The sequence below is a fragment of the Peromyscus leucopus genome, chromosome 7, assembly GCF_004664715.2.
Source record: "Peromyscus leucopus breed LL Stock chromosome 7, UCI_PerLeu_2.1, whole genome shotgun sequence".
Classification (NCBI taxonomy): domain Eukaryota; kingdom Metazoa; phylum Chordata; class Mammalia; order Rodentia; family Cricetidae; genus Peromyscus; species Peromyscus leucopus.
Genome location: NC_051069.1, coordinates 33,717,094 through 33,729,513, shown reverse-complemented (window position 1 = coordinate 33,729,513; position 12,420 = coordinate 33,717,094). Strand labels below are relative to the sequence as shown.

At 39.8% G+C, this 12,420-nt stretch overlaps 1 protein-coding gene across 1 annotated transcript; it reads left to right on the top strand.

The window, feature by feature from the left end:
• Window positions 1-3,780: 3,780 nt before the first annotated feature.
• On the top strand, window positions 3,781-4,723 carry LOC114691261 (putative olfactory receptor 10D4). The gene has a single exon (XM_028866522.1). It carries the CDS (start codon window positions 3,784-3,786, stop codon window positions 4,717-4,719), a length of 936 nt encoding a protein of 311 aa, XP_028722355.1. The 5' UTR covers window positions 3,781-3,783; the 3' UTR covers window positions 4,720-4,723.
• Window positions 4,724-12,420: the final 7,697 nt, after the last annotated feature.

The window sequence follows — 12,420 nt, the reverse complement described above, 5'->3', positions numbered from 1 at the left end:
CATGCTCTCCACAAATGGGACCAGTGTTATAATAATGGCTTTTAGGGATTTTCAGTTGACTACAACAGATGTGCTCAATGTCAATTAGCTGGCCATCTCTCAGGGCAAGCAGCACCCCAGTGCCTTCTTCATGAAGTATCAGTGTCCCACTGACTCAGTGAATTCTGCATTGTCAGACAAGCAAATCCATCACTGTACTTCCATGTGGTACCTAAAACGTTTTCAGATGACAATCAATTTAGTCTCCAGATATTTCTATAGCTATTCCTTATCAAGAATCCACGGAAGGAATGTCACAGAAGAGTTCCTAGTGTTTCAAGATGGCATGTAGAGTAGCATTCTCAAGCTGTGGTGGCATACATTGGGATACTGGAAGAGAAAGGACTAGGGTTAAGAAATACTAAGATTGATATATTTATTTCATTATGTTTATGTACTGCATCTCACTGGAGATCACCATTGCATGTCTTTTCCATGAGTATGTAATTTTTAGTGACAAAATTTCAACTTTGAATTAAAACAGATAGATTGTGGAGAAACTAAAATCCTGCCTCAACCCATGCCAAAGGGAGTGAACATGAGATTAACCAAATCAGCATTGATGCAGTTCCTGGCTGAGTCCCACATGCATAGTTTCAAAATGACTTGCCAAGGACCGCTTCTACTGGGAGTATTTCCAAATTTATTGCTTCTCCACAATCATCTGATTAAAACTGAAGACCACATTATGCTTTTAGAACTAGACATGTCCCTTTCCATAGTTTTTTTGTACAATGGCCTTGTACATGCTCATAACCATGTCACCCAGATACTTCTGGCAGATCTCCACAATCATGGAATACTGGTTATCACTGACCCAGCTCCTAGGCAACAGATGCAGTTCTAAGAAGTCATAGAAGCCCCCATTCCCACACTTCACTGCCTGCTCTGGCCCTGATGTTGCCTTCTTAAGCCTATCCCTTAGACAGCCCAGCAGTTGCCCCATTATACCATTTAAGGGAAAGCCTGCTCAGGCCATTGTGGAAATATCCTAATTTTCAGTTGTTAGATTCTTCAACTGGTTCTACCTATAAACCTTGTTGTCTTACCTCATGTCTAACAAGACTGCAAATGAAAATTATTTCCCATGACTTTTCAGAATAGGAGTGAGAAGGAGGTGTGTTTATTGGGTTACACACACATTTTTCTGATACTATTTTCATCTGTGATTTTTAAATTATTCATTTATCCTGAACTCCAGATCTATGAGCTTAATAAATGTCTTCCCTTTAAATACTCAATCCCTGGAATTTTATTATAGCAATGAAAAGTGGATAAAGATACCTTCCTAATTATGATTGAATAATTTAGACTGCATCTTACCAAGTTACCCATGAAAAACTTGACTATCATCTTCACTCAAGGACTAAATTTGTGAACCTGCTAACTCAGACTCCTAAGAAACTGAAAATAGAGGCTCTAACACTCAGACCCAACTCCTAAATTCTTTAAGTATGTTGAGTTCCTTTCCATCATGCACAGTGTACAGTGCCTCACCTGGGAAATTGCTTTGTCCCTCCCTACCCTGTCTGCTGATTCACACTGCAGGTCCCAGCTAAGAAAACATTTTCAGAGAAAGCACTTCTCCCACCCTTCAGAGAACCCTACCTCACCATATAGGTCAGTATGTGACAAATAGAATTTCAGAATTATCAGCTTGGAAAATCTTTAGCCACAGGTTATGTATGTGAGAAAAATATTGAGGTTTCAAGTGAACATTATTGAACAGTATTAGCCCTTAAGAATATTCACAAAATACATTGAAATACTCCCCCCCTACACCACCACATAATTAAAGCAAGGAGTTAATGAGATGCTTTTTCAATAAGACTCCTTCCTCTGGGGATTGATACCCAAAGGATGATCACTATTATTTAAAATCTCTTGTCTTGTGAATTATTGCAGTTCCTGGAATCAAACAGGAAATTGCTGCCAGGGAGCTGAAGCACACTTAGATGTGTGGAATTGTACTGGAAACTGATTAAAATGAGGAGAAAGAATTATCAGTTCCAACTTACAGACTGAAGGATGGTGAGGCTCCTTCCTTCTGCTGGAGGTACACAGGAAAAGAGTGCTCAACAACACTATCCATCACACTAGGTTTCCTATTGGCTCAGTAAGTGCCCAAATGTCTCCTTCACCTTTATCAGAGTGCTCAGTTGCCCAGTGGCTAGGGATATGATATGTTGGAGTCAGGGAGTTCAGAGTTTTAAGCAATAGATTTCTGAGTTAACCTGTAATTTAAGGATTATACTGTAATAAAAAATGAAAATATGTCAGAAAATTTTTAAATATAAAAACTCAAAAGGAGTGCTTTCTATGCCCACCCCTTGTCTTTAACTCAATATGGTTCCAGAATTAGACTTTGCAGCCTGGGGTAGTGGCAACAGTAGCTTTTCTTTTCCATATGGAATGCCAAGGTCTTTCTTTAGGTAGCCACTCTTTGTTGTCCCTCAGGACTCAATAGTCATGAATCTGGAGAGTTAAAGGAAGTTAACGTAGGATGATACATTCTTATGTTCAGAGATGAACCTATGAGATTGGATGCAATCTTTCTTTGTTAACAGCAAGAAAACTGCATACCTTTTTAAATATCTGTGACTTTATTGTTTGCAGTGTGATCTTTGTGCATCTTGTCTCTTTCATACATTTGATCAAAAAAGTGTGTTTGAGTTTGCCTTCTTGAACTCCACACCCTTAGTTTAATTTTTGAGACATATGTGACAAATGTCCTTTACAAATGTAACACAATGTGATTAGTGAGGTTTAGAAATGAGTCTCTGTCTCTCTCTATCTCTCTGTCTCTGTGTGTCTCTCTGTATCTCTCTTTCTCTGTATGTTCATATATGTGCATATGAGATGTATATATATTATGTGTTTAATAGAGAATGAAGAGATAGAGTAGACACAGCTCTGCTCTCATATAAGATGTGGCTATGGAGCCTTCAGTCACTGTATTATTCTAAATGATTCTACTTACAAGACACCAGATAATCCAATGTACAATCACACATCCTCATTATTTGCCAGAAGAGAGAGCAAGCATTCATGCTGCCAACTAAGAAAAACTTAGTGAAATTCATTAAGCTTACAATTCAGTGGTGTTCACACTTTAAACTTAAAATTGTGAGGTCTATCCTTTGCTGTTGTTATTTTGTAATAAATACTGTAGGTTTTGATCCTCATTTACCTCTCAGTCCTAGAATTTGGTTGCTAATGTTATTTTAAAGACATAACTCTGCATTAATAAAATTTTGTTCTTGTACAGTTTCACATTAGTATATGATATATTCTGATTATTCTCACTTCCCACTCTTCTTATCCTTCCCTTACCCTGCCTCTTATCTATCCTCCCTACAAGTCCATTTCTGGAGATTTTGTTCATTTTAGAATCACAGTAGAGCATCTGGAATGATGGAATAAGATCATTTATATGAATTTGAGAGCAGAAGAGAGTAACCTTGGAAGTTAATTTCTGGATGGGATTGTTGAGACACCTACAATTGCCCTGTAAGTTATCTTCTGGCTGAGATTTTTAAGCAGCATTATCTGCAATTAGGGGGCTAACAACACAAAGATACCCCATCAGCAAGAAAGGCAATTCTATCTAGAACATCTCTGCATAAATACCAGTATCTTTTTCTCTTCCACCCTGGTGAAATAAACTCGTCTAATCCACTTACATAATAAATTTTACCAAGAATTTCTTTCCACAGACTTCCAGGAGCTTATTCTTCCATAAACATGGCAAACCACACCATGGTGACCGAATTCACCTTGCTGGGCATCCCTGAGACAGCAGGCCTGGAGAAGGTCCTGCTCTTCCTGTTCTCAGCACTGTATGCCTGTGCCCTCCTGGGAAACTTGCTCATCCTTACTGCAGTCATCTCTTCCCAGCGACTCCATACACCCATGTACTTTTTCTTGGGAAACCTCTCCATCTTTGACTTGGGTTTCTGTTCCACAACAGCTCCAAAGATGTTGTCATATCTTTCAGGACAGGGTAGAGGGATTTCTTTCCAGGGTTGTGTTGTACAACACTTCTTCTATCATTGTCTGGGTTGCACATTGTGCTTCCTATACACAGTGATGGCCTATGATCGCTTTGTTGCCATTTGCTTCCCTTTGAGATACACGGTCATCATGAACCACAGAGTGTGCTATGTCTTGGCCACAGGGACCTGGATGAGCGGCTGTGTGCACTCCATTATCCTAACGTCCCTCACTTTCCAGTTGCCCTACTGTGGCCCCAGTGAGGTGGGCTATTACTTCTGTGACATGCCTGCAGTGTTACTCCTGGCCTGTGAGGACCCCTCTCTAGCACAGAAGGTAGGCTTTACAAACGTTGGTCTTTTATCTCTCATTTGTTTTTTTCTCATCGTTGTGTCCTACACTCGAATTGGCATCTCCATCTTAAAAATCCGCTCAACAGAAGGCAGGCAGAAAGCCTTCTCCACCTGCAGTGCCCACCTCACTGCCATTATCTGTGTTTATGGACCAGTCATCATCATCTACCTGCAGCCCAGTCCCAGCCCATTGCTTAGTGCAATTATTCAGATTTTGAACAATCTTGTGACACCCACACTCAACCCAATGATCTACAGCCTGAGGAATAAAGAAGTAAAAGTGGCCCTCAGGCATGTATTTTTTAAGAGATGTCTCAGTCTTGAAAATAAATGAAAACATCTAAATTTTTGCTGAATAAAGTTTTATTCACCATTTAATAGGACAGATTTGAATCTCCAGCTTATTTTATGAGACAAATTGGCATCCATAACATCCAAGTCATATTAAAATGAAATATATTACATAAATTTACCACTTCCTTCATTGTTTGAAGATGCATATTTATTTTGTATCTCCTTGTGTTTTATAATGAAATATAATTGACAAGGTCTCTTAGCAGATCCAGTGTTGATTTGTGTGTGAATGTGTGTGTGTGTGTGTGTGTGTGTGTGTGCATGATGGATTAGGTTGTATAGCCTTGGCTATTCTAGATCTGTAGACCAGCCTGCCCTCAAAGGCATAGACAACCACATGCCTCTGTATCCCAAGGGCTGGGACCAACCGGCCTTCCTGTGTTGATTTTATGTTGTGTGGATTCTCTCCAAGCACTACTATTCCTCAAGCATTTGTTAGTCTTCTAACTCTTTAAATATGATTCCTCGAAATGTAGCTGTATGTACCTTACATGTGCCCAGAACACTTACTGTTAATTTTATCTCTAGGAGATAATCCAGTGCAGGGTCTATTTCTATAATTAAATTCTAACAACTCATATATGTGCCCTGATGGGCATATTGTAGTCATGATAAAATATGATATACTATTTTAGAATTCTGGCAACACAGTACAGCATAGAGCCTCAGTTAAGTTACAGTAGCAATGGCTGTGAGTTCAGAATGGCTTGCATTGCCTTACCTTGTGAAAGAGCATTACACTGCATCTCACTGCCTTGTGAGTAGATCAAAGTTCAGACTGTGAAGTGTAGTTTCTGTTGACTCTGTACCATTGTTTACATCATCATGAAAGCAAACATACTAAGCAGAATGGTTGTGAATGGGGGACCAAACATAGCAGTTACCAAATAATGAAGTCCCAGTTTCATCAACCATACTTAGCTTACTAATGGGTTTCTACTGAAGACTACCTCTCTCCTGATGAGCTCACCTCAATTCTTTCTATCAACACAGCATTCTAACAAACTTAGTGAAGCTGATACCCACCTTGTTGAGCTGTAAGCCTGACTTCTGAAAGGAAGTGGTCATAAGAGGACAAAATCTGTCATTCAAAGAGAGACAATTCCTTTTCAGAGAAATGAAAAAATCATCAAATGATAAAGTTCCTCTTGGATTAGAGAGCATGTATTTCCCCCAACCAAGTCTGAAACACTAACTGTAATTGCATGTGACTATCTCAAAATGTTGGACTGGTTGGTAAAATGAGAGTATGGATAGAGGAATGGATGTCAAATGGTAAATAATAGAGGGAGAGAAGAATGCTACTGCTTTTCCACTTGACATGCAATCCTTGTTAACAATCAAATAAAAACTATTTCTCTCATACTTGCCTGGTACCAGTCAGAGACAAATACTGGAACAAATACTAAAAAAGAATACTGGTCAAGTGAATAGCAGGATTTTTTAGTTTTAATTATGTAGGAGACAAGGGACAAAATCAGGGTGAATTACAGAAATGCCAGTAACAGTGTCCAAGATAGAGGTTTCTGAGTTCCAGTATATAAACCTCAGCCTTGAGTACAGAGCTATTCTGATAATCCGAGAATGAGTAGGTTCATATCAGACCCTTTGAACCACTGTTAATTTTTGTCTTACTGACACTGTTCAGTGGCAATAACTTGTATATATGTGCCACTAACAACTTCGACCTCATCAATATCAACACTACAAGGTCACACAGCTCACAAGATTATAAAGTCTTCATACTTTACTCTCAAGTTCTTTGGGTCCTGTTTCTACTGTGACTAATTTTCTGTAGGAATAGAAAAATAATCAGTTACCCAGAATTCTCAGAGGCTTACCTCAAGGATCCCATCTTCCATCTCTGTCCTTATCTATGCTCCTGGGCCACTTGCATTACTTGTCTTTCCATATCTGTGATCACAATGCTGACAGCACAAATTAAGGTGGGTGGTCAATTTGAGCTTGTAGTTACAGAGTCTTCATCGCAAGGTCACTTGATTCTGGGTGTCTGGGCCTGTAATGTAACCATGAGTAAAGCCTGTTGCCAGGAATATGTGGTAGAAGGTATTCACTTCATGATGGGCAGAGAGCAGAAGCAGAGAATGACAGGGCTTGTGACAAGATCCAAGCCTTAAAATATGTCCCAGTGAACTACTTCCTAAAGATAGATGCACATCTGAAAGTTTCCAACATGAGTGATAATGTTAATGTATGAGACAACATATTCGAAATCTGACCTTGTCTCCTTTGCATTCAATGTCTCACACCTATCTTATAATTCCAAGACCACTTATTTTCTCTCCAACCATTTTCTTTGTGTGTTTGTTTTAGTATTAGAAATAGATCATTTTCTTATACAATACATCCCTACCAAGTTTCCCCTGCCTCTATTCCTCCCAGCTCCCCCTGCTCCCAGTTTCAGCATTGGTCAAAAGTTCAATCCCCTGCCACCATCTGTGTCTAGGCTCTAGGAAGTGAGCCCCTGTAAATCCAAAGTGGCAGAGTTCCAGTGCACAGTAGCACAAGGCAAACATTCTATTTCTCAAATGAAGCAATGGAAAAACATGAAGGAGCAATTAGACTGATGCAAGACTAAACAGGGCAAACACTAAATCCAGCTACAGGATTTAGTGTTTGCCCAGGATCTAGGAATCCCAAAGACTGTGCATTTGATCTTACCATTGGTGCCCACATGGCCTTTTTTTTTTTTAAAAAAAAAAAAAAAAAAAAAGACATAATTCTTTATTGATTCTTTGGGAATTTCACATCATGCACCACAATCCCATTCACTTCCCGCTCCCTCCTATCTGCCCCTCACCCATGCAGCATGCTCCCCATATAATTAAAAACAAACAAACAAACAAAAACCCACCTCTATCTTCAGTCTTACCAACACCTCTTCATTCATCCCAGTTGCATCTGGAGCTGTGGTGTGTCCCACAATATACCTGTTTGTCCAATCAGCCCCACCTACAAAATGTTCATTGCAATGAGTCACTGGTCTGGTTCAAGGCCTCTGGCACATCATCATCACTGGACCATTACCAAAACTCCTCTTGGTTATCCTGCTGTACTCCCAGTAATGGAGATCCTGCAGTTAACAGTTATCCTTCCACAGGAGGAGCTCAGTCAGGCACTCCAGCAGGTCAGAGATGGGGTAAATGTTAGGGTAGACCAACCCAAAGCCCAGGATTTAGGTCTGGGTGGTAGCTGAGCAGGCCAGTCTTGCCATTCCCCCCCTCCAGCTCTCTTACACCCATGCCACCTAGGCCATCTCTCCTACATCAGTGATGAAGGTTAGGGCCATCTCCTTGGATTACTGGGGCCAGCTCTCTCATGGGAGTAGGGCCAGCTCTCCTGCAATGCCCACTGAGGGGCAGGGTTAGTTATCCCAGGGTAAGTGGGGATGGATCCAACTCTCCTAGGCCCATGGCACCCAGGCCAGCTCTCCTACATCAGTGATGAATGGTAGGACTATCTCCCTGGATTTCTGGGGCTAGCTCTCCCATGCGAATAGGGCCAGTTCTCCTTCTGCAGTGCCCAGGGTCAGTTATCACAGAGCAAGTGAGGATGGGGTGGCTCAACATAGCCCTCAGATTTCAACACACATGGTTCCTATGACCCCTTGTGGTAACATGGGCCATTGGCATCTTCACAGACCCCAGCTTCAACAGAAACATGGGCATCACCATGGTTGAGGTGGAAGCACAAACCACCCTGATCAGGACATCCCTGCGTACAGCAAGGCCCTCAGACACAAACAGGGTCTCAGGTGGCTATCCAGACCCCAGGTATCAACAGAGCCCCCAATTCATGGACATTTTTTAAGCTGGCTTCACTAGTTCCTGCAACTTTCCTTGGGAAATGTTCCATATTCTAAACTTACCTAACATCCAGAGATCTCCACACTTGCTTAGCTTTTATCATCAGAGCTTCATGAATCACCCTGTAATGGACTGCCTGGAAAGACTGCAATCCATTGCCTGGCCTCAGTGACTTCCTTTTCAATCTGAGTGGAAGCCTCCGTGTCTATGCAAGCCTTGCATTTTGCATTGCTGCATATTTATTTATATTTGCAAAAAACAGATACATGCCACTCCTGTGTATTTGGGGTATATTTCTTTCTATTGGACAAAAGCTGAATAGTGTGTAAATCAGTAATGTCCCATCAGGTATAGAATAAACAGCATCTATGGAAGGAGATTTGGGCTGGGGAGAATGCAAAGCCTATGAACTGCTTTTATAGTTGAAAACATGGTTCTACCTTATTATGAAACTAGATTTATTCATAATTTATAAGGCAATAACATAAGTCTCAAAAGAATGGAATTTAACAGTTTACATATTTATTAGATTGTGAAGTGAATAATTTAAAACAATTATTAATCCCCTGTTCTGTATAATAGTCAGGATCTAGGAAACACAAGTACACAAAACGAATATGAGGAGTTGAACTCTGTAATTTTTGTTTTGCTTTGTTCCTTGTTTGTGTGCTCTTATTTGGTTACAATTTAGAGAGTTTGGGGGGTTGTTGTTTTTATTTTGTTTTGTTTTTTGTTTTTATAAGTTTTTTTTTGTTGTTGCCTTAGATTTTTGTTTGTGTTTTGAGAAGGCACTTATACTAGGGTGGGAAGAGAGGGGGAGAAGATCTGGAATGACTAGGGGGAGAGGAACATGATGAAATACATTTAAATTTAAAAATCGTGTTCAATAATAAAAAGGAATACAAGAAATGCACACCAAAAGGAATAAAGGACCTGTGAGGCAAACCCAGATACTATGATGTCACTGCTTAAATATTTGATTAATTTCCAAACAAGAAAACAGGAGTACTTGGACTTTTCTCTCCATGGAAGAATGAAGAATCTATCATTTAGGTTCTTTTCTGGGTATGGCAGCCATGTGAACCATCTGATCCTCTGCTGTGGGATGTTCTGTATGTTAAATGTGTTGCTCTGATTGTGTATGTTAAATGTGTTGCTCTGCTGTGGGATGTTCTGTATGTTAAATGTGTTGCTCTGACTGGTTAATAAATAAAACACTGATTGGCCAGTAGCCAAGCAGGAAGTATAGGTGAAACAAGGAGAGAGGAGAATTCTGGGAAGTGGAAGGCTGAGGCAGAGAGACTCTGCCAGCTGCTTCCATGAAAAGCAAGATGTAACGTACTGGTAAGCCACGAGCTACATGGCAACTTATAGATTAATAGAAATGGGTTAATTTAAGATATAAGAACTAGATAACAAGAAGCCTGCTGTGGCCATACAGTTTGCAACCAATATAAGTCTCTGTGTGTTTATTCATTTGGGTCTAAGTGGCTGTGGGAATGGCGGATGAGAGAGATTTGTCCTGACTGTGGCCCAGGCAGGACTGGAGAAATCTTCAGCTACAAATGCACCCAATGGCTTGAGTGAAGGACAGCAGTGGCAGTGAAGGGTAAGAAAGGGTTTTTAGCTCTTAGCTATTGCTCTGACCTCTTGGGCTTTTAACTAGGCATTTGGCTCTGTGTTTCTTATTTAATAAGATGGTTACATCTACAATCCTCTAAGTATCATATTGATTAATATTTAGTTCTAAATCCGGATCCATGGTTTCTGTGCCCCAGGAAGCCATGCAACCTGATGTGCATCCTGACAGTGCTAACAGCACCATCCCCTTTTCCTCCTATGATCTCTTTATATATACCCAAACCACGAGGTTTCTCTTATTTTTGAAAAAGCATAATATGATAATTATTTGAAATAGAATATTATTAAATGTCTGGGCATTTTTTGTTTTTGAACTGTTTAGGTGGCATGTGGATATTATGAAATCCATATTTCTACCCTTGGGAAAGTAGAAATTAAAGTCCCTGTGTTAGAACAATAAAACTTGTAAGTAGGAAAGGAGCCTCACCCTGATCAATAATGAATGAACTCAGAGACTAGCAACAGGGAATCATGAGCCAGTTAAGACACATCAACATCATATTAAGGTCAATGTGCAATTGTAGATAAAGCTATTTAGGGCTTACACTTCTTTAAAAGATAACCAGAGAATAAGTCATATTTACTTCTTAATATATTTTCTAAAACATAGAAATATTCACAATCAGAATTAATGCACTTTTATAGATTAATGAAATTGGCATTCTATTACTTGGCATATTTTACAGTGTTGTAATTATTTTGCAGTTTATTGTATTAAGATAGAGTAAATATCATGCCCAGACATAATTTAATGGATGTGACAGGAGAGATAGATAATGTATTTTGGGCTATATGCAAGTATTTACTGGATAATGTATTTATGTTCCTTTTTGGAATGAAGTCAAAAGGTGGCCTGCTGGAGGACAGCATGCTGGTTGATTCAGGAAGCTGCCCTGTGGTTGCCTGGCAACAAGTCGCTGTGTGTGCGCGCGCGCATGCGTGTGTGTGTGTGTGTGTGTGTGTGTGTGTGTGTGTGTGTGTTTGTTTGTTTCCAATAAAATAGGCACATAAGCCAAGATTGTACTGAAAATAAGCAGGATAAAATGTTCTATTTCAGTTAACATCAACCCTTATGGAAATATGTATACAAATATGTATAGAATATGTGTATTTATATAGAACTATAGAAATTAAATAAAAACATAAAAATCATATAGAAACATGACTAACATATTTCAAGTCCCCATAGAGACTGAAATATATTGAATCTTAGTAGTCAGGGTGAGGAAGTCAGCAGAAAGATGGTTGATAAAGCCCCTCAGTACACACAATTTCCATGTTTTCTCCTTAGTTTTATAATGTTCCAAAAGTAAAAGTAAATAAAACCTTCAAGTTCCTTTTTCTCCTGAAAGCTGAAATGCAGAGGACTTACACTGTCCCTTCATGGGGTTACATTAAAAAACAAACAACTGGTGGTGAGAAGAAACTCTCAGACCAGAAGAGCTAGTTGCTTACAAGTCCCTCTAGGAGCTTAGGAATGCATCTTTCCTGAGTCACTATCCAGGCTGGGATGGGCTTCTCTGTGATGCAGGTGCCTTTAAGTCATGCAAGCTTCTGTAAGTGACTGCTCATGCATCCTACTATTAGTAATCCCATCAACTCATTGGATAGGCAAGTTGGCCTTAGTTATCATTTTGGACTAACATCAGGTTGTTTCTCATTAACAGTTCTCCATGAACTTCAGATGCTGTATAACTCTTCAGTGCCCTTTGTGGTACTGCACAAGACTACAGTGCTCTCTGTGGGAGTAAACACGTTTGCATTGTGCTCCATGGCATGCAAACACACATCTCTGTAGGTGTTTCTATTCACCAGCATAGAAGTGAAACCAACTGACTTGTGGTTTCTTAGCCACACTTTGTTACCTTCAAATAATGTTTGAGAAGGCTCCATGTATCTCTCCCACATATTCTCCTGACATAGTGTGTGTGTCTCAGAGATGTTGATCACTCCTTCATTAGATTTAGAAAAATCAAAATGAAGAAGTGATGCTTGGAGTCCCACAGTAGTATTCACTGCCTGTGCCACTGTCCTGTCCCTTCAACCTCTCTGTTACATTTCCTCTCTTGATTCTGAGAAGCAATACTTCTTCATGTGGATACTGAAGGAACTGGCGATATTCATTAAGGTAATGAGCAGCAATTGCAATGTTGCCTCACAGAACTAAAAAGATATTTTGGACATCTTTATTCAATCCCAAATCATTCCAAGCT